Source organism: Falco cherrug, chromosome 8 (genome assembly GCF_023634085.1).
Source record: "Falco cherrug isolate bFalChe1 chromosome 8, bFalChe1.pri, whole genome shotgun sequence".
NCBI lineage: Eukaryota > Metazoa > Chordata > Aves > Falconiformes > Falconidae > Falco > Falco cherrug.
The window spans coordinates 1,016,700-1,040,057 of record NC_073704.1 but is presented as its reverse complement, the minus strand read 5'-3'; the positions used below and the strand labels follow the sequence as shown (position 1 = coordinate 1,040,057).

The 23,358-nt window shown below is 47.3% G+C and overlaps 1 protein-coding gene across 1 annotated transcript in view; it reads right to left on the bottom strand.

Moving 5' to 3' along the window:
• Nucleotides 1–23,358, bottom strand: part of SATB2 (SATB homeobox 2) — a 136,577-nt gene that overhangs the window by 15,512 nt on the left and 97,707 nt on the right. The window contains exons 9-10 of the mRNA XM_055719194.1: nt 21,899–22,054; nt 9,820–10,017 (exon numbers count right to left, since the gene is read on the bottom strand). Coding sequence (XP_055575169.1) covers nt 9,820–10,017; nt 21,899–22,054 — 354 coding nt within the window. The remainder of the gene's footprint in view (nt 1–9,819; nt 10,018–21,898; nt 22,055–23,358) is intronic.

Below are 23,358 nucleotides of genomic sequence, written 5' to 3'. Positions count from 1 at the left end.
ATGCACGAGCTGCCATATGGAAAGGGCATTCTCAAATTAAACCCTGCAACCCAGATGAGATCGGAGTGAAGGACAGTTTCACTTAAAGGAAATGTCTGAGGTCAACCAGCAATTAACTGAAAGGTTCTGATTGAATACGCTATTGACTGTGCTCACGTCAGACGGCTTCCTGTTTATTATACCTTATGGGCTGTCTAGGTGCCAAGACATTAAACTGTCAATAATCTATTAATACTAAACAGCTCCTCCTTCCTTACTCCCCCATGCAAATACTCTTAGGCTAAGGAACTGCACTAAAAAGATGGAAATTTTTCAAGTGAGATGGAAATGAGCTTTTTAGGGTATTTCTTTGCTTGGTTCCAGCTGAAAGTACAGCAACATTCATAAACAATATAACACACAGTCTATAACTACATGGAAAAAATTGTGTTAAAAAAAATCAGACATGATTGAGACCATATCCTGAAATCTGGTTTTCTTTTCCAAGCCATCTTTAAACAGTCTAAGTTAAATTTAATTAACAATTTACAACAAGGAGAGAGAAGTTATTTAAAGAGAGGCCTACAGGTCCTTAACATTCAGTGTCTGGGAAACAGTTGTATACCAAAAAAAAAAAAAAAAAGTTTTAATGAATTTAATAGAGAAAAGCACTTTAATTAAATGCTGTCAAAGAGGATTGTATTAATGACTGCACACAAAGGAATTTAAAGCAAGCCAAGTATATTTAGCAAATAGGAAGTAGGCTTTCAGAGGCTGCAACTATTTATGTTTCTGCCATTGCAATGCATCTAGGAGATCGCGTTGCCAATTGAAAGCAGTTATGTTATTAGATATGATTTTATTTATTATGGATTATTAAAATTTCAAATGCTGCAGGGAATACATTTATTTCACTTCCAAAATGAAAGAACAAAGATATTTCCTGCTTGCTCAGTAAGAGGAAAAATAGAGGAGGAAATAAATAATAAATAATAATAATAATAACCTAGCACTTAACCAGTGAAGTGCTGTCCAGACAAATCTTTTTATGGGGCTTGTCAAGTCCTGGAATTTTAAGTGTGTCTCTTTCTTTCTGCTACAACCGGATGGATTCGCAGTCGCCACCGCAGCTTCCCTCAACGCAGCACAGAAAGAGGAACCAGCTCTTACTCCTCCTGGGCAGGATGCAACTCCTCACCGCACCCTGCAGCAGCACAAGGCACCTCCGCGATACTCTGCATCTTTCCAATCTAAAAATTTCCAAAATCCCGAGAAGGAAAAAGAAATCTATGTTGCCAAGCTTTTCCCAAGCAAGACTGAGAAGACAAAGGTTTTCCAGACCAAACCGAGCAACTTAGCCACACAGCTCGCATAAAAGCCCCTAATGCCTAGGGTCTGCACTAAGCCTTTCCACAGAACGTGCTCGCCCGCTTCAGCGCCCGCGGCACTGGTGGCAGCAAGGAAAGGGGCTTGGCGCGCCCCTCCCCGCCCATGTGCCTTGGATTCCAGAGTGCAGCACACCAAATGGGCATGGCCTGGTAAGAGCATCCAAACAATCAATGTGAGAAAAAGCAACCAGAAAATTAAAGGGTGTCAACATTGTTTTGTACTATGATGGTACAAAAAGCATCATAAGCCAAAATTTAGTCCGAACTGGAAACCAAGGAATGTTTTTTGACACAAAGTTCATGAGATGGCTGGGTCTGCAATACCCAGGATACGTCCTGTGATTTACCACATCCTTTCTGCCATACGTAATGGTAAGAGGTGAAAAATGATTTTAGATCTTTCAAGCTTCTGAACACTCCACCAGAGGCACCTTACAGGTGCTTGCATTCCTTGGTTTCTGAACGCCAAATCCCTTGTTAAGTTAGGCACCAAGATGTGAGTCAGTCCCAGATTGCTGGTTTTAAAATGTATTTATTTGTACTTAACCGTAAGATTTTTACCTTCTAATTTAAAACATGAAGATGTGAGTCGAATTGGGGGAAAAGACACTGGAAAGGAGGCACAGGAGGATACTTACTTCGTTTCACAATGTGAGTAGCATCATAAACGGCTAAGTTCAATTTTCTAAATACATTATCTGATTTCTGTTTAAGGCTTTAATAAAAGTCATGTGTGATGTGTGTTGAGAATGTAGCCTTTGTTGTTCCACAGCTAGGGATCTTGCAAACAGCTTCGCTTTGTCTGTGCCAAGATATTTTGGAATATTCTTTGAAACACTAAGCATAGATGGCTGTGAGAAAAAATACACGCTACTGTACTTCTGGGTACTTGATGTGTCAGAATAGTGCACACACACAAAAACATTTCCCATTTCAATCTGCAGTTCCTGTAAAAGTCCATACAAACCTGGAACAACATGCACAGCATACTAACCCTGAAAAAAACTTCTCCCTGCACATGTCACAGTCTCTGGGTATTTCCAACCACTCAGGTGGAAAAAAGAACAAGAAAAAAAGAAGGGGGAATGGGCGGGCAGGGAAAGTCCACATCAATGAATTTCCAAAAGGACTGGCCCGGGGCAAGGAGACAAAAGTATCTGCATCCTGCTCTGTCACAGCCTAACTCCCAGCGCTGCCCAGAAGCTGCCGATTTCCTTGGGGGATGCTGTGCGACACGGGAGGACGAGCAGCTCACTGGCACTCGGTCCTCGGGGGACAAGCAGTGCAACATGCTCTGGTAGCACAACACAAGCTTCTTTCCCCCCCCATGTAATTCTCACCATTGCCTGTCTGCACAGAAAGGCCAGCTGCAATGATCCAGGGCTCTGACTTTAGCCTAAGATTTCTGCGAGGAGCCCGAGAATAAAATGTTGCGTACAGCCAGTAGTCCATAAGCATTTACGCATCTCTAAAGCTTGATATTATTGTTTATGTGCAAATATGAGGGACAGGGAGTATTTACAAGGTATTAAAATGAAATTAGAAAGAGTGTTATTTTTAACTGCAAAAATTTTCAAATGTCAATGGAACAGAGGCTCATCTAGTAGCTTTTCAGCCTTCAAGATCTGGTTGCTGCCAGCCAGTAAGCTTCAAAGCTTATGTGAACTTAAAGAGCTTTGTTTAGTAATTTTGCTATAGATGTTTGCTCGTCCTCAGCCTACTCTGAGCCCTTACAGCGCTGGCAGCTGAGCATTTATGAGAGGGCCAGGACTTGAAGAAATGAGGGCTAAAACTGGTCAAATTGTGCGTGAAAGGCAAAAGGGTTGACAGGGGCCAGAGCTACGCTGATGTCAGTGGCGAAAGGGACAACCTGTCAGAGTGACGCCAACGCCGGCCACCACCCTGCCGATGACTGCCACGTCTCTGCAGTGCTAAGTCTGCACGTCCAGATTTTAAGCGAAGCTTCTGCCTGGAGTGTTGCCCCGTGGGAGCTGGGGCAGCCCAGGCAGCGCTGCTCTAGGGCAGCCCCACAAGCCACCACCTGGGCAGACCTGCGCCACAGCACACTGCTCCAGGGAGCACCCCTGCCTCTGCCGCGCTGCCAGCACCCTCACGGTCACCTTCGCTGCAAGAAGCTGGTAAAAAAACCCACCAGCCGTGCTCTCAGGGCTCCCCTGCTTATGAGACCCACCTCATTCCTGCCCTGTTTCCAGGCGATCCTGGACCAGATGAAAGCTGTCTGGGAGCAGGCGGCACTGAGGTGGCCTCACAGGTCCGGCAGTCTGAACAGACATGGAAGGGACATATCATTTTGACAAGCCTAAACTTGCCACCTCAGAAAAAACCAAAACAATTCACGTTACTTGATCTCCCATTTCTAGGGTTAAATGGAATAGGATTAAACCTAAACTAATTTCAGAACAGAAGCAGTTTTGCTTTAGTTGCAAGTACACTCCCCGCTATCATTTCAACGGGAATCACAGGCTTAAAGTTAATAAAGATCAGCAGCACTTTTCAGCCACATTAGATATCCACACTAAACAGAAACAGCTGAGAAGGCACAGTAGGCAGGTTTGCCTATAGCAGTCAGAGCTCAGCAGCTTTCTGCTGCAATTGTGGTAACTATCAATCATGAGAAGCTCTATCGGACACCTCAGAGCCGAACCAAAGGGGCTTGCTGCCTGATACGTGCTCCTGTTGCTTTTGTCAAATCTCCCACGAGGCTCCTGAGCTACTGTGGCCCACCAGGAAAATGGTGTGCACCGAAAGGATGGAAACGCAGAGCATGCAGCCACAGCGGTTGCTCGAAACGCAGCGTGCCCGGCTGCAGGGCGCAGGTACTGGCGCGGTATGAGAGAGCAGCTCACAAGTGGAAGCCCCCCCGGAGTTCTGCACGTACTGCTTGCTGCAAAGAAAGACAGTCCCTTATCCCCACCCAAAAGCAGACGCACGCAAGACAGAGATAAATGCCATGGGACTTGCAATATGTATTGCCTTCAGCTCTAATACTGCACAGAAATAGAAGTCACACAGCTTGAGATCTTTTTCAGTGGTTCTTGAATGGTTTAGGTTGAAAGGAGATACCGGAATTGACTTCTATTGTCTAATCTTGATGAGAGAGAGAGGCTGGAACTCCAGATAACGTAACAACCAAGGAAGACAGATATTCTCCACTCAACTAATCCCCAGATCTTGCTCGGACAAGCATTCTCCCCTGTAGTTCTAAACTGAAGAAAAAATAAACACTCCAGCTGCAACCCACCTCAACAAAAGCTCTGAGCTTTTTGAGTGGAACAAATAAACCTGTGATACAAATAGCCCTGAAAGTCCACCTGGCCTTGTCGAGTACAAGTGTCTCACCAGTCTTGACCACACTTGTCTGAGCAGCCATCACATCCAGCCATGGAATAAGGAGCTGAGGAATCAAAAAGCAGTGGGTATCCACCTATGGTCTGTCTTTCTGTTGCAGAGAAATAATGAAAAAGCAAAACTATCAGGGTGCAGCCATTAAGAACGAATCGCAGGCTACACCATCCCCAGAAAAAAATTTGGCTAGAGAGAAAAGTAAGCACGCAAGTCAGAGAGCTAGCATGGTTTGGGGAAATAGTTTTCCGTCCGCATCTCCCAGACAACTCAGTCCTCCTTTCCAGTATGCGAAATCCCCTTCTGTAACCCACACAAACACGCCAAAACCGCTCTCTGCGCTTCATCCTATAGATCATTAAGCACACCGTGTTCCCCTATGGAATAACACAGCTTTGCTTCACTCATCATCTATGATTGCCTAAGTATTATTAATTAATATTATCTTTTAAGAGAAGAAATCTCAAGTCTGTTTTTTCCATCTGCATGCTACGCATTATGTGACCCATGAACTCTAAGACATTGTTTAGAATCAGATATTTCATTAGGAAGCACTACTGTGGTGTTCATTCCCCTCTTTATTACTTCTAGAAAGAGAATATGAAATTAGTTTCATTGGCTTGCCATCTCCACTTGCCTTGACCCATTTTTATGAGGGCTCCATGTTCGGCTGTTTTGTATTTCATTGTCATTTCTAAAATATTTGTTCCCTTCCATCCCTCACAAAATGACAAAATTAGTATTTCATTTACTTCTGTGGTATGTTATTTTCCGCATATTTAAAGAGCGACCACAATGTTTGCAGTGAACACACAATACAAAAGAGCCTTCCTACAGCTTTGTGCTATGCCTTCTTTTATTTACTAATGTTCCCCCATGATTTACAATCTGAACTATTATGAAGTGCCAATTTGCCTAAATCAAAGCTTCTGAGAAAGAAAGGGCAGAGGGGCATAATTTTAAAAAGTGACAAAAGTAACAGTGTATCAGAAAGCATGTGAAAACCATTCCCGCTTCTTTCAAGTCAACATCTGACTGCTCTCCAATCAGCACGTACCCACCAGCTCCAGCAAACCTATCTGTCAGCTTACGCAGAAAAATGAAAGACAAGGTTTCCCTGCTCTCTCAGTAGCAGGTACCTTGCTGCAGCGGTGGCTCATCGCTCCAGAGAACTGGCTTATCCACCCTGACACTCCAGAGACAACAGCCTGATTCATCATCCTCCCAGCTGAGTCAGGTTTCTCTGCCCCAGCAATTAACAACGAATTAGCACTGTACTGAAGTGCAAGGCAAGACAGTTATTCTCTGGTGTGGTCACCTTGACACAGCAGACGAATAGTAGGAGAAGGGAGAGAAATTAGATTTCCTATGTCCCAACATGTCTGTAGCAAACACCAAATCCCCGGCTGGCAACGGGCAGCGGCTGCAGGCACTTCTCGGCATTAACACTTCCGAGAGGTCCCACGCCACCGCACAGCCTGGGAACGGTGGGATTTAGCGAGGGACAGAAAGTCAGCCCGGGTGCGCTCACCTCTGCAGAGCAGGACGCCAAACGCCGAAGCGCGAGGGCTGCTTGCTGCTGAGTGACTACTTGGCACGCGGGCTGTCCCAAGAACTCCACGAAAGCCAGGCCAGGCCAGATCAAAGATTCTACCACCACGTCTGATGGTGGCGGAAGAGGAGAGAACAGGGAAAACATACAGTAATGCTTTCCAGCACACCCTCCCACCCCCCAGGAGCCCGCAGGCACTCCGTAAATCAGAGGTGCTGACCTTGCTGTGCCCAGCTGGCAAGAGCCTCCCAGTTCTTTTCCCTAGTCCTGCCGCAGCCCGCCGTGATCACACTGCACTGCACAGGGCGGGCGGGAGGAAGAGCCCCTTCCTTAGCGCACGCCTGAATTTCCTTAAAACCCACGTGAGTGGCTGCGGCAAGCTCAGCCTGCGTACACAGCAACATGTAGGTGTAGCGTGCGCTCTGCAACCAGCATGTGAAGGAAAATCGGCACTCCGGCACATCCGCATGGTCACAGCCGACGCTGCCAGAGAACACAGCCATGTCACAGAGCTCCACAGGGCTCACATTTTATGACTCCTCAGCACAATAACAAATAAATCAAGTGTGCAGGGAGGAATTTCTTGTGCACTCAGCTTCCACTATAGACATTTTTCATTTCAAAAACAGGAAAATATTTGATTAAATGGATTAATACACGGCTGATGGGAAAAATCTACTGGAACAGAGAAAAAATGAAAACGTTTCCTTTTAAAGCCCTGAACCTAAAGCTAAACAGTGAGGTACAGGCTACTAATACCGAACAGAGGGCAAGAACCTGCCACAGAAGAAACAATTCCTTAAAGATCAAGAGACAAGTTGCGTCCAGCTCATCTTCTACAGCACTACAGCTGCCCCACTGCGCACTCCTTGCCGTCAGAGGGCAGAAACCATCCCCGGCCCTGGGGTCACCCCCTCACCAAAGGTGTGCCCAACCCTGTCATCGGCAAAGGAACTACACAAAACCCATCACAGTGAAATCTCCGCCGTTTCCAAGAAGCCACACCAGTGAAAACGCTGAAATTTATCTTTTGCCTGGTCACGGCTGAGCGGTGGGCTGGGCAGTGCTGTGTGAACAGCTGGACTTGATGATCTTAAAGGTCTTTTCCAACTTAAATCCTGAATTGTTCTATGATTCTATGCCTCTTGTGACGACTGCCAGGAATTTCTTCCAAGTCCTTCAGACTGACAGAGGGGTGTCCCCGGCCCAGAGAGGGCCCGATCGTGGTGGCAGGGAGCTCTGGCAGCAGCGCGAGGCAGTCTGTTCTCAGGCTCTCCCGCCCAGTCTCACAGCTGGAAGAGCAGCAGACTCAAGCATCAGACACAAGTTACCGAACACACGTCAAATCCATCACAGCAGAGAGAAAGATGAGGCGGGGGGCAGAGAGCGAGCAGAGCTAAGAGCCTCCTGCCCGCTCTGGTGTTACAGTACTGCACCTGCTGCTATTCACAGCGCGGCTGCTTGTACCTTCTTCAAAGGACTGTCATCTTGACATCAAGGCTGCAGGTAAGGGCTTGACTTACAGTGTACCTTCCACTAGCAAAGCCTGCAAAGCAAAGTCAGTCAGTGACTGCAGCCCTTGGATGTTTCCATCCCCTGCTAAAACACAGCCAGGCACCGTGGCAGACATCCCGCACCCGCTGCCGCTTTGAGCAGGAAATGAGAGCTGCTTTCCCACTTGACACTACAGGGGGAATTTCAGATAGGCAGAATGTAATTACTTGGCCTGGAGTTCGGCCAGGAGTGGGGCCCAAGACCCCTACCCTTATGTAAAGTGTCACAAAATCTCCAATGGCTGCAAGTGTGAGGACCTCAGCTTTACATCTCTGGCTGCTGTCATTGATTCTTCACGTCTAATTACCTAATAGTGACCCTTGCAGCAAAGCCAAGAAACAAACCTCGCTGCTTGAAACAATGCAACTCCCAGAGACTAAAAACTACACAAAAATCGCTTGGTGCAGGGTATCTTTTGACAGTAGGGAGCAGGTGGACAGCAAGCCTCCTGTGTCTCGCACTGGTAGCGTGCCACTCGGAAACCTACTGGGGTTTTTGGATGGGCAAACATGGCTTTAGAATGCAGCACCCCCAAAACACAAGCCTACTGTTATCAACTGTATACCAGGGTCTCCAGAGTTTTGCTGTACGTAGTTGCCAGCTGGTTCCATTTATTTTTCTTCATTTTTCATATTTTGACTGTAATAAATAATTAATCCATGGCTTTGTAACTTGCTGACAAATACAAATGCATTTCATTCCAATGCAGTGTAACGTGTCACTCACAAGAGCCAACCTGCACAACACTGAAAAGTGATGTGCAGAAGGCTTTGGCAAGTAGGCTAATCATCAAGGTCACCCACAGGAGCTCAGGGAAACTTTTTCTTCAAACTGTCCCTTAGAGGATATTCCTACTTGCTGTGGGCACCAGAACTAGGTTAGTATGTCCAAAACTACGCAGCTCTAGTTGTCTTCCCACATGTCAGCTTGGCCTTTCACCCTTTTGTAGCTCATTGCCTCCAAGATCCCACAAATTTTTGGCAACACAGAAGACAAAACTTGCAACGTTAATTGCTCAGATTACTTCCCCTGCTTTATAGCTCCAAGAACCTGAACGCCAAGAAACACCTTTTTTCTTCCAGGTGAAGGCCAAATGGAAAGCAAGGAGGAAGTCAGCAGCAGAAGAGACAAAGGAGATTGAACTAGGCAGTAACTCATCTGGGTGAGACCAACACGTTTCAGAAGGCGCAGAAACAAGACAGAAAACCCTCCTGCCTCTGAGAAAAGGTGACTACATAGCTGGCAGCAGTGCTAGCAGTAGCAGAGTAAGAGCAGCGACAAAGAATAGAGGCTGAATGCCAAAGTTCACAGCAAGAGGTGCAAGCCACCATCAAACGACAATGGGAAGAGCAGAGGGAAGAGGAAGTGTGAGACTATCAGAGAAACGTGGTACTGACAGCTCTCCGAGAGTGGTCACACAACGGGAACAGGTGAATGGAATCAGGTGACAATCAATGAGAATCAGGTGAACTGAGTGCCAGCAGCAATCCAAAAGGAAGGTCTGCTGTGGAAGGTGTCGCCTGAGCTTTTGAGATTGAAAAAATATCTCCTGAGCCTCTCTTGACCATCTGCAGATGTTTGGCTTTGTGGCATGCATGGCTAGTTATTAGGAATACCCTTAAGGCTGATTTTCCCTTCTGACTGAAGCTGGAACTGCAAAGATAAGAAGTCTCATGGTATTTTCACTTTCTTTGCCCTACACATACTTGTATCTATCTACTACTCATTCTGTTAAGACCTGAGAGAAGGACAGAACAAGGGTGTACAAACCAAAAATTTGTACTAGTCACCAAGACTGTATAGACGAGAAAAACAATCCTAAGGAGGCTGTGAAACGAAGACCTGTTCCCCACAAAATGCTCACCACAGTAACTTTAGAAGTACTTTTAAGCACTTCCCCATGTTACACTCTTCAGAACTCCCGTGTTACCCGAGCATGCTGTTCTCCCGCAGACACCCCGAGAAGGAAATTAGCGCTCTGACCTGCACGGGCTCAGGAGTGAGCTGGACAACGTGCTGCATACGCTCGCTGTGATGATGTCTGGACTCTTCCTCATAGATCACATCCCTCTCGTGCTGGGGAAGGTTCAGGAAGCGGCGGATGGTGCAGAGGTTCTCCCAAAGGGTGCGGTTTTCAGGGCTGGGGTTTTCTTTCCAGCGAAGCAGCTCACACAGCCAGCCCTGCAGAGGTAAGGTCAGCATAGTTAATTCACCGAGCACCAAGGAGCCAGGTGTCAGTGGAAGGTCAGCTGGACTTAAAAGCCCTACGCTGCAAAGTTTGCTGCTCTCATCTCACACAGAACCCCATACCCTCAGGTGCCGCCCTTTGCTCTCAAATCCGTGATGTATTTTATTTCCTGCAAGCTGGAGAAACAGAAACAACCCACAGTGCTTAACAGGAACCAGGAAGCACAGCATCTTGCCCCCTGTCATAACCACACCATGTTTAAAATGCTTGGATATAAATACTCTTCCTATAGAATACAACTTTGAAATAAAGGCACAACTTCACCTCCGTTTCAGAGCCCCTTTACTTCTTCATCCCATCCCGAGGCTGGCTAACAACCTGCATGCTAAGGGCTGCAGCTGCAGGACCAGCCCTTCAACCACTACTGAAAACGCTCAAAAGAAGATACTACTAAGTAAAGACCTCTGGTCCGCTGTCAATATGTTGCACTGGCTCTCCCAGCTCCCAACCCCACTAAAATTTGACAGCTTTAAATAATCCAATGGCCACTTGGAAGGTACAACCTCACAGAAAGGGAATCCTCTAGTATTTAGTATGAAAGCAGCGAACCGCATTCTGCAGAAGTTGCTAGGGCGATCTAGGCGGAGGTGATGCTAATGACAATACCTACCATTGTATGTATGATAATACAATAATAATGTAGTATTACTGCAACTACACATTGCAATAATAGCAGGTTTTATTCCCGCTATATTGTTTTGAGGTTCGTTTGAAATGCCATCAAAAAATTAGCATCGTATGGAATGCTGGAGGATCTCTCCATGGGGGCCGAGAGCTCAGACCCCTGGCAGGGAGAGGAAGCAGCTCTGTGACACCAAGCCACGCGGCCAGCACCGTGGCGATGGCGGTTAAGACGAGGACAGCCCCAAGCGCGCCGAGTGTGACTGGCGGTGACCCAGCATCCCCGGCAGGTACAGCAGGGATGGTGGCTGCGGCTGTGCCTGCCAGGGCTAGGGACACAGCCAGTGGCTCCCCTCCGTGCCTGCGCGCAGGAGACGCGATGCAAATGACAGAATATGAGAAGATAATGCTGAGGATGCTGTCAACACGCCTTACTGACTCCTGTCAAAATATTTTACCTAGTAGCTTTATAACCCATCATTTTCAAACTACAGCTCAGCATTTTGACACCGTTTTGACAGGCACCTTACAATACCTAAAAGATAGCTTGATCAATGTTAAAGCCATTCGGTATGAGAAGTAGCCAAAACTGCATTCTTCTAACAGCGCCTAAAGCAAGCAGCACAGCCAGGTTCAATTCCAGTCCGTGCAGGGGTTTTTTGGTATTGCTTTTTTGTGTAACAACTTGTAAGCCATTGACAACTTCTACTGTGCACTCTAAACCCCGTATATAATATCGTAAGCCATTATTTGTCTCACTCTCCACTGTGTCTTCTGCCTTCACCCCCCCAAAAAAGGCAAGATTTGATTATCTCCGCTGCATCAGCCAAGACACCAACACCAGCTGTTCTCATTGTGCAGCCTCTTCCTCACGGCCTACATGTTAATAACCTGATCATTCCATTTTCTCCTTCAACTGCCGGCTGCAGCACAGCCAAGAGACAAAAACCCAGGCCCATCTGCAGCAGCTGTAGGCACTGAACTGTGAAGCCACCAGGGATTTATAAACTAATCTGTAACACAACACTGCCTTGTTTTTACAAGTGAGAGGCCACATTTGTGCAGACCTGATCCTTTCTTGCAATAAACTAGGAGGGGTGGGGGGGGTGGGGGGGCAAGGATGAAAACAAGCGATCTAATCATTTACTTGGGGCGGGGTGGGGTGGAAATTTGTATTATATTTTCAAAGTGTTTTAACTGGTATTTGGGTAATCTCTCAGCCAGGTGTGTCTGCATTTTAATGCGGCTTGGCCACATCCTTCGCCCTCGTTTCTCCTCCTTTCCTTTCCTCTGTTCAGAAATCACCCACAACTTTCTTTTAGAGAAAAGACAGGAAGAAATCGCCCGGCTCCACTGTGTTTTCTCAGGGGTTACTCCATACAAAGGGAATAATTTTTGGAACAGGAAATAAATCATCTTTGGAAAAAAATAAACTCTCGTTTCTCCCTGTTCTCAGTGACCTGAGTTAAGTCTCGGAGTGAACTCTCCCAGACGTCCCGGCAGGTACGCGTAACGCCTCCGAAGGGATGCTGCAGCGGGAGAGCAGCCCTGCAGCAGAGCGCACACACAGAGCCCCGCGCGGGGCCAGCCCGGGCAGGACGGCTGTGTGACACCCAGGGACCGCTCGGCCCCGGGGCCACCTCCCCTGCCCAGAGCCGGACTGGCTAGCCCGACGGCCACTGCTGCATTTTGATTTATCTGCCCTGTTATAATCAGCACTCATTACAATCACTTAGAGCAACACTACAGGCCTCATTACAGACTAGGCGCTCGCTGCCATTAGTCTTTAAGAAGGATAGCGCTCAATTTGCCTGGCAACATGCAAGGTCCTGACCTTGGAGCTATTAGGGAAAAGATTAGACTGCAGTGTGACCATGTGTGCAGACATGAGCAAACCAAATTAATTTCTGGCAAAGGGAGGCACCAGGCAAAGACCCCGCCGTCCTGAGGACACCTGAGAACTTCTCTGTTTCCCAAAGGACATAAGCTAATGGCACGTTTAAAGGAGCCTGGTTCTGAAGGTGAAGCACATCCGTGGTATTTAGAGAGATATTAATCCAGTTTCCCCACAAAGTATTTGCTTGGCTGATCAGATTAAGGGATCTAGCCTTCAACAGCACACCCCCACCACAGCAGGCCCCAAGAAATCTGTGATACTTCACAGCCTCAGACATATTGCACCATGTGTACCCAGCTGCTACAATAATTAGCTTATGAATGTATCAGCTGGTTCTGTGATTTTTATAAATAATAACTAACCTACAGAGCAGAAAGATTTTCATGAGTCTAATATTAGCAAGAAATTGCAAGGTGCGCCTAACTCAGAATTGTCATTGTACTAAATGTCCTGTATTGTCTCACATTGTGCAGGACTGGATCTCCCCCAACACCATTTATAAATATTTATTTTTGCATCGGCAATGGCAGTGTATTTGTGGCAGCTTTCTTCACAACAGCCAATATTTGCTCACCACCCCCACACACACGCACGCGTGTACCCACTGTCTGCATGTGTATACTTACCTGCATCAAATCTGTCCTTTCACTGCTCTTTTCCGATCCTTCCCTTTATTTATTCAATCATTCATGCTCGCACCCATCCATTCAAGACCCTATCTACCCATCTATGGGGCCACTTATTAAGCGATAGTTTCGGTGAATACGTGAGAAAGCACAGCGCTGCGGCTTACTCACACGTTCTTTATGATTGCAAGTAACCGCCTTCCCCATGCACAGATGAAAAGTCTGCGTTGGATTTTTTTTAATTATTTATTTAAATAATCTTAGCATGCCGTCCAAGAAAGTTTTGCAGTACCAGGCAAAAAAAAAAAAAAAAAAAAAAGTGTAAATGTCAAATAAAACAGTGACAGATGACAGTATTCTCTATTGAATAGCACCGTTTCTTCGTGCATGTTCAATGAGAACTCATGAATTATTAATATGCAAATCTCCTTTTTCTGTTAAAAATCTCAACTTGGGGTTTTTTGGTTGCAATTTTTTTTATTTTCTTTTATTTATTTCTTTGGGTCTGTGTATGTTACACAGAGCTTTCCAGGAGAATGATTTCATTTAAGAAATGCTAACATACAGAAATTCTTGGAGCTACAGCCATTCACAGTGAATTTTCATCTATAGCTACATTTATTGGCACGGAGAAGGAAAAGCGAAGAAGGAGATGTTCTCTCACCACCTTTTCCCCCACTCATCCACAACATCTGAGCTCACTGCATTACAAGCAAATTCAACTTCTGTGAACGCCTTCTAAAAACCTAGCAAGTAACACATCCGTCCCCAGATCTGTGGTACGCTGCCTTTCTGGTCCTGCCTCCCCGGCACATCGCAAGTCTCGCTCCACTGCACAAACAGCCCCCTCAGCTGTCGGCCACAGAGTTACCAGGAAAGTTTGATGTGCACCGGTGTCAGTATGGGGGGCAGAATCCAGCCCTTAACCTCGGCTTCTAAGGTTCTCAAATGGGAATGTCTTCCATTAAAAATAAGAGGAGGAAAACCAGCACAATTAAACGATGCTTTTGGCTCCACAGCCAGGCACACCCAGTGCTTGTGGTTACAAGGAATGCTGCTCAAATCCTCCTTCATTTCACCCCAAAACTTCTAGAGGCATCGAGAATGCAGCCCAATTCAGCTCATTAAGAGAGAGCTGCAGAAAAGCACTAGCCTCTATTTTTGTTGTTCTCATGAGACAAGATAAACATTTTCTACGCATTTTATTTGATAAAATAAATAATATCATATTAATGTCCTATTTTTAACCTCTCTCTCTGTCTCCTAATCAAATACATTTCCACATAGCTAAGCAAACAACAACAAAAATCTGCAGGAAGCCAGCCATTCCCATTGTGCTTTTATGCTGTTAAAGAAACAGCGCGCTTACTACACCGGAGCATTAGCCTGGGTGCGCTCAAGCCCCCCGGGGGGCGGCTGGCTGGTGCAGCAGCCGTGAGCCGTGTTTTCTGCCACTTACCCCTCCGCCCGCCGCAGCACCGTGACCCTTCCACTCTTGCCAGACTCACCCCGGAGCAGGGGAGGCTGCTCCAGCAGCCAGAGGCACCAGGCTGCCGCCAGGTCGGGTTTCCCAGCGCTCAGGGGAGACAGGCACCAACGCCTGGCCCCCCCAGACTGCCTCCTGCAGACCTGCCAACCTGCCGTCAGCCAAGGACAAAATTCCTGGTGGAGGGCACGAAGGCATGAGGGAGGAGGTCAGGCTCTGTCACGCTGGGGCTACGGGCCGGCGCTTACGCTTGGAGCAGCATCTCTGCCGAAAGCCACCGCAGGAGGTGGCGGCGGGGTGCCCATGCGGCTCGGTCGCAGGCAGCCCCTCTGCTCAGGCCAGGCCACAAGGCACCTCGCGCCCCAACAGAACCGCAACTGAACTGACCTTGTGCTTGCCCGCACTTCCACTGAAATTAATAATAACAATACTACTAATACCGAGAGCTTTCTGCGCTGACATTTTCTAGGGTCTCCAGTGAAAGCATGAGTAGGCAAACGAAGAGTTTTTAGTAAGAGTGATTCAGGAATAAATCTCAAAAATAAATGTAAAAGGCCACTTCCTCACCCACATCATCAGTGCAGAAAATGTCAACATATGTGACAAAAGGGAAAAAAAGCAGCAATGATTGACGCAAGTCTTTTAAGATGAGGAGCGAAATGCTGTGCTCCCCAGAGAAAGCTCCCTCTGCACACAGGATCCCAGGAGTCCTCCAGACAAACTTCCTCAGCCTCCCCTCCCTCTGCTCAGTTTGGGACTCTCTGCAGTGCGAAATGAGCCAGATAATATTCAGCTCTTGTTTCTTAGTCGCCAAACTCTCTTTCCATGAATCCAATAAGTGTCTATTAAAATAAATAAACCCCCTAATGATTCAAGATAACCTAATCAAGAAAGCTGAAATGGATAAAAGACTAACTGTAATGGAGAGTTCTGTCATGGCTTCAATGAATTCTTGATGAGGGCCGGGGGAGGGGGACTGAACCTGAGAAGCTTTACTGGGAGCATTTTGATACAGTTCAAGGTTAATCACTCAATAGCCTGGATTTTCTGAAAGGCTCAGTACTTTTCCTTCCCAAAAAATTCAAGTCAAAACGCAAAGCACTTCCATGAGGGCAAGTTTCTCACCAGCTTTATAAAACACCAAACGATACAGAAAGATGAATGAGGTACGCGAACCCTGATGTATCGTAGATCCATGGGAACACCAAGCCTCCTTATGGCTCTTGGCCTGGGAAGGATGCTGTGCACTGAGGATATTTTCCAGCGTGCCAAGTTCCAGCTCGCTTCTCCCCGCACTGGAGAGGAAGTGTGGGCTTGTGGTTAGGGCAACCAGCCCACCAGCAGCTCCCAGGTCTGCCAAGGACTCCCTGTGCAAAGCCCCAGCTCCACAAGTGTCCCTGCTTCCCTCAGCCGCTGAGAGGCTAGCATGCTGCGGTGGGGGCTGCCACAGAACCGTCGAGCCACTTGGGTCAGAAGGGACCTTAAAGACCACCTAGTCCCACCCCCTGCCCTGGGCAGGGAGACCTTCCACTAGAGCAGGGTGCTCCCAGCCCCGTCCAGCCTGGCCTTGAACCCTCCCAGGGACGGGGCACCCACAGCTGCTCTGGCCAGCCTGTGCCAGCGCCTCGCCGCCCTCACCGTGAAGAATTTCTTCCTTATATTTAACCTAAATCTACCCACTTTTAGTTTAAAGCCATTCCCCCTTGTCCCACCACCACATGCCCTTGTAAAAAACAAACAAACAAAAAAACCCCCTCTCTCCAGCTTTCTTGCCAGCCCCTTTCAGGTACCAGGAGGCTGCTCTAAGGTCTCCCCTGAGCCATCTCTTCTCCACTTCTCCAGCCTGAACAACCCCAACTCTCAGCCTTTCTGCATGGGAGAGGTGCTCCAGCCCTCTGATCATTTTTGTGGCCTCCTCTGGACCCACTCCAACAGGTCCATGTCTTTCCCATGCTAAGGACCCCAGAGCTGGACGCAGCACTGCAGGTGGGGTCTCACCAGAGCCGAGCACAAGGGCAGAATGCTGTCCCTCGACCTGCTGGTGACGCAGGTGGTGACGCAGCCCAGGATACGGTTGGTTTTCTGGACTGCAAATGCACATTGCCGGCTCATGTCCAGCTTTGCATCCACCAGTACCACCAAGTCCATCTCAGCAGGGCTGCTCTCAGTCCCTTAATTCCCCAGCCTGTACTGGTACCAGGGCTTGCCCCAGCCCAGGTGCTGGATCCTGCACTTGTTCAACCTCACAAGGTTCACACGGGGTCACTCCTTGAGCTTGTCCTGGATAGGGGTGACACCGTGACTGCATACAGAAGCTTGTAAAAAAGAAGCTAATGTCCAAAGGTACTTCGAAGATATTTTTAAGTTCAATCAAGGAGAGTAATGCCTTTCTGTATTTCCTCCAAACATAACCATATATAATAAAAACATCAAAATATCAGCACAAGGGATATGCCCCAGCTGTAGAGATTCACAACATCATACAGGCACCAAGATACTACAGCAGTACGAGTGCCCCGTCTGCATACACTGTACACATTACACATCATCACCATCAGCTGTTTTTTCTAGCTGTTGTTCACCATCACTGGAAACTAAGTAGTTCAAGGGCACAGAAAATACCCATTACAGGCTAAAAGGGGGAGAGAAGGCATCCCATCACATCAAATGAGTACACGGGAATGTAAGTTGGGAAGGAAAGAGACAACAAGAGACAACATATGGGGTATCTAGAGCTAACGCTGCCTTAGAGCGATGCTGCTTATTCCTCTGTATATCCGTCTTGGAGGTGAGGGCACAAGGCAGGTGGCCGTGGTGCCGAGTCCCATCCAGCGTGGTCTCCTACTGTGGGGCTCACACCCACCCTGGCCAGAGAACAGGCTCCCGGCCAACCCTGGCAATGAGGCAGGGAAACATAAACAGGGAAAGTCAGACTGAAGGCGAGGAACCGTCGTCATGATTTCCATCCACAGTCCTGGGTTTGTCTTAACCTGAAGGGCCTCAACTGAAAGCCTTTTCTGCCCCCGGCCTCTAACCCCCGTCAACTGAAAGCCTTTTCTGCCCCCGGCCTCTAACCCCCGGTCAAGTTTATGTTTTATTTGTTCATTTTTAAACATGGCAAGGATACAAACCAGAGACGGAGCTTTGCCAGCTTAACAGTTTTGCAAATGTTGCTCCATGGGGTCTCTCTTGCTTTACTGTGGTGCCAGTCCCTAGGAAGAATTTCAATTTCAAGGGTTTACTTTCTGTTTTCACTGGACTGGTGAGGGTCAAAATCTTCCATTTGCCCTGGCCAGGGCAGATTCCCAGCAGCACGTGCCCTGCTTCCCTGTGCTGCCTCCGCCTGACTGCGGAGAGTCTCCTGCCCTGGGACAACTGTGGGAAGTTTGGTCTCCATGTTCATACAAACCCTGTCCTCCCTCAGACTGCCAACAAGTGCTCCAGCCAGCTACATCCACTATTTATTTTGATAGCGACTGTTTATTATGAGCAGAACTATATTCCTAAACTCATTTCGCACAGACTAAGAAAAAAAGTCTGCTGAGCACAGCACAGCACAGGGGTGATGCTGCTGCACAGTACTGCGGAAGCACTGGCACACAGTCACAGGGGAAATGGTTTTCCTGAAGTCGTACTGTAGAGCAGCTGCAGAACTGGATACAGAAGCCAATACTCACAGCTGACAATCCAACCCTGCAGCAACCCAAGGCCAAAGTCTCTGCCCGCCCCACCATCCAGCTCTGGAGACACACAGGCCACTCGAACTGCTCTGACATGGCGCAGCAGAAACCCATCTCCTTGTGAATTAAATATAACCAGGAGAGCCCAAAGTGCAGACTGGAAACCAAATCCTGGCATTCCAGCCACAGTCAGAAACACTCCCAACGCGGTAACACAGGTCCCAGGTTTAGCCATTTAAAGGACAAAGGACGCCAGCAGGCGGCATCCCCAGAGAAGCACGCTGTCCAGTGGGTACATCACTAACAGCTGGCAGCTGAAACAGGATGACAGCTTTGGATGCTGTGTTTGGAGGGCATTGAGCCCCTCAGCTCCTGCTGCCTTCAAAAATACAAAGGGACACACAGCACTTCACAAACCAGACTAAAAATGTCTAGACAGAAGTTGCAAGGAGTAAAATGCATATTAAGGTAAGCAAGTGATGAGTAAGTCAATGTCTAAAATGAATGGCTCGAGATCTTTTTGAAGGTGGATTCCATTAAAGAAGTCTCACCGTACCACCTTGGTACCTCCGTGAGCTCCTGTTCCTTGCATTTATGTTGACTTGTGAGCTCTGTGATTTGCAACCTCAGTTTCTAGCAGCTGCCCTTCCCTTTAGTTGCTGAACTGAGACTGCCATGACTTAAGAATAAAGATGGCTACTTGTTAAATTAGAGGTCAATTAACTCCACCAGTAGATGATGCCGCTTGCAATAACTGCTCTCAGTGGGTACCACTCTTCCTGTACGAAGACAGAAGATGAGATGAGGCCTCCATTGGCTGTGGATGCTCTCTTGGGTACATGACATACAGCCCTGCGTATAAAATGTCAAAACAGCCCTGTCGGAGATTCACTGGCTGCTAAAACTGTGAAGATCTCACAGCACCGTGGATTGCTGTTGACAGAACAGCAGCGCCCAACATAACACATGCCTTGTTAGCAAACTGGAAGCCTCTCAGTAGTCTGGGGTGAGGGAATAATAGAGGAAGCCAAGGCAACGCAAGCCAGGCCTGTGGAGAACAGCAAGTGAACGAACCTTGGCGGAGAGTCCAAGCAAACCCTCAGACTAGCTCTTTTTTCCCCTCTTTCAAACTCTCTCTTCTGCAAACACGGGCAGTGTTCAATGAGTGCTTCCCACCATGTAATGCAGCGGCTGAAATCAGCAGCATCTTCACCAGAAATGCCCACGGCTGGCACAAGGGGCCTGCACAAAGCGCTGGGAAAGCCCCACCGCCGCTTTTCAGACAAGCTAGACCCTAAGGCGACGTGCCGACCACCCCACCCTGCCCATGGCTCTCTCCGACTCAAGCAGCTGTGCCCTTGCTTTTGGCACTCCTCCTGTGCCCTTGCTTTTGGCACACCCCGGCCAGCGGTGGGACACCGCAGGCGCAGCAAGCCTAGCCGGGGTACGGGCACGCAGGTGGGCTTTGGGGCAGGGGGAGGCCCCGTAGCGCTATGGTTCCTGGCTATGGCTTTTCTGTCCCTGCCTTCCAGTGCCCCCATAAACCACTTTCATGCTCCAGCAGAGCGCTATGACATCTCAGCATGGCGAATGCTGGGTCATCCCAGGGAGCCAGTATTGCTTTGGCAGGGCTGTGAGACAAAAGAAACATCAGCCTTAGAAACACTTCTTTACTCGCTGCTGCTGCTGAAGAAACAAAACCTTTATGTGCAGTAACTTTGCTTTAAACAATAACGTTTGTGGATACTGTTCTTAACCTTTTGCATCTGGCTTTCAAAATCTGCCCTGTTCTTTTTCCACGTGAATGACTACAGAGCTTATTTTTGTTTGGGCGCTGGTGTGCAACGCTGCCAGAGAAGCACACTCAAGCTGGCGAGCCACCCAAATTATTGTTGGGTGGTTCAGTCCCTCTCTATTTCAAGAAGCCTCTGGGTATAATGACAGGAAGCTTGCAGGCAATTTTAAGCCAAACCTCAGAGAGGCTGGCATTCAGTCTGTGTTAAACACTCCTTATTAAAAGCTGTCCAGTCCGGATTCTGGGTGGAACTTTGATATCTGCATGGAGTAAAGAATAAGGGGCACGTTTGCAAAATCAATTGTGCAGTTTTTATATTTACTGCACGTTTACCACATATGTCATTTATTACACAGTGGAAAACCGTTAAATGCACAGTAGTTGTGCCAAGTGGCATTATGCTTTTAACAGCTTTATTCGTTTAACAGCTCCAGTTCTCATTATATTTTGCCATGTGGTACATGAGATTTTTATGCATTTAACAGTTTTAGAGGGTTCCATGGTATTTTCCTTTTATGTATTTCATACTGTGCCTGGGATTTTGTTGGGGGGTAGAGGGGTTGGGGACTGTAACCCCTGTACCCTGACAAGAGAAAGCAAAAGGCAAAGAAAATAAGTGATTAAATGAGGAAAGGAAAAGGAACCAGACCACCACACACCAAGGCACAAATACCTGTAACAAGGACAAGGCTCTCCCATGTGCTCCAACAGCCTTTGATGCTTTGTTCGTATGCCTTTCACCCTCGTATTTTACATCTATTTTAATGACTACGATGTTGTTTCCCTGGACAGAGGACAGGGAAGTATGTCTTTTGCAGAGCGCATGCATCTAGGTACTTCTATCCCACTCCCTCATCGTCACAGACACATTTGCACATTTTTGCGTGCATATTGATGCCCTCTTCCAGCACAATAGAGTAATTTCATCCAGGATCAGAGGCAGCCCTTTTCACTGAGTAAACAATTCCTTCCAATGGTCCACAATCCACTTGCTGCCCTTCCTACAAAAAATTCCATCTGTCCTCCTTTCCACATAATCCCTTCTGGTGCATTATATTTTTTTTAAGAGTTGGATGAAAATTTTAAATTAATGGATTCTCTTCAAGAAATTCACCCTGACCTGGGTTTGCCCACATGTATTTTTTACACCCAAGGTAGAAATTAATCCAGAACTCACTGCAGTGCCCTTTCATGCCTTTTTGTAAAAAATGACTCGATCTGATGTGAATTATTCACATGGCCAATACTGTATGCAGCACATACAACACGCAAAAAAAAAAGAGGAAACACCTGCCTAATATGCGGTTTCCCACTGCCTTCCCTCAGTTAATCACTTAAGAAAACAATTTCTTTACCTGCCAAACGAGAAGGATACCATCATTTTGAAAGGTCCTTGTCCCACTAACAGAGGTGTAAGTTATATACCACAAGTGGGACAAGACACGTGTGTTAGTATGAAAGGGGAGAAAAAGCTTGGCTGTGAGCTGATCCTCTCCTCAGCCTATTTTAAAAGGGAAAAGGAAACCACTTAAGCAGGCAAAAGCCAAAAACAGGACAGGTTCCCCAGAGATGAGGATTATTATTATTGTAGGAACAGATGTATTTTTATTGGTGGGAGGAGGATATGGGTCTAGTTCCAACCCCAGAGTTTGCTTTAAAAACAGAACCCCGAGAAGCCCCACAACAACGAAACCCCCTCTACCACTCACCTGACTTTTATTGGCAGCCACTTTGGCAAACAGAGCTTGAGACACCTTGGCCCTTTTCATCTCCTGTTGGATCTCGTCATAAATGGCAGCTGTGATGTTGACGCTGGCGCCGTCCGCCTTAATGGGGAGGTCTGTTGTTGGTGTCGAGGTTTTGGCCTACCAAGAGACCATGAAAATAATAATTAAAAAAGTGCTGCTTTCAGCCCAGCCATCTGTGCAGAAATTATCAAAGGATTTCAGTCAGCTGATGCCAAACTGCATTAGCTACAGAGGGACACTTCCTGTCCATTATTCTAATCAGGTTAATTGTGATTGGAAATAATTGCAGTGCATTCCTATAGGACATGCAAGGCCCTGTCAACTCTCCCCCTCTCCCTCTCCCAGCGTGTTTACTGAGCAGCTTACCAACAGGACAGGTAGCCGGGGCTACTCGGCTGCAGGCAGGCACTGGGGGTGGCTTTGCCAGCCAGCTACTGTGGCACCAGCCTCTGCTTTCTCCCCCTCTCTAAAAGTGGCCTACACCTTGGAGGAAGAGCCAATTCTCCCAGAAAAAATGAGTAAATGGGTAGAGGTCTCTAAATAATAAATTATTACTCAATTTAATGCACTCCCTCAAGTCTCCCTCATCCTTTATTAAAACTATATGTATGTCATTTGAGTATGTATGGTTTCCCAGCCTTATCATCATTATGCTAGCCAGACAGTCACCTAATTTCACCTAGGAAATCAGTCAAAATGAAGAAAAAAAAAAACAAAAAAACCACTTCATAAAGCTGGGCTTTGGCATGCCTTTGATCTGCTGCCCTCATTCTCCTAAACTCATATTGAGATTTTGTGTATTCCGCTGCACTCCTTTTAATTGAATGATTTCCCATCAGCTTCTGTGACAAATGAAGGACAGTAACGCATGCTGCCAGTACTTCCCCCAGGCTGGGCTACCCTGACAAGGCTTCTATCAGTAGAGTTCAGCAGGTTGCTACACAACTTTTATTTTAAAGCCCCTTGGCCACGGCGGTCCCCGGAGCGCCTTAGCAGGCAAGGGAGCGAGGGCCGTGTGATGCTCGCCAAGTGCTCCTGGCACCCGTCGCCCCTCAGAGAGACAGATCTCATCTGCTTTCCTGAGCTCAAAGAGGAGAGACACCAGGGCTGACCACTGTACCCCATACACCTTTTAAGGGACACATGTAGGTTATTGATATAAATCTGTGTTTCCTCTTGAGATGTAAAGGTCTTAGCAAACGAAGCAACCCAGGTGGCAGAGCTCATGGTTCCCAAGAGACCCCAACCTCCCGTAAACCCTGGTGGCATTCAGGTATCTGGCCCGATTACAAACCTCAGCTGGCTCCTGTTCTTGTGCCAGAGTTGAAGCCTGCTGGAGTACACCTGTTGTTAACTTTTAACTAGGCAGACATGCCCAAATGCCTGTTTGTTAATGGGAAGGTTAAGTAGGCAAAAACAAG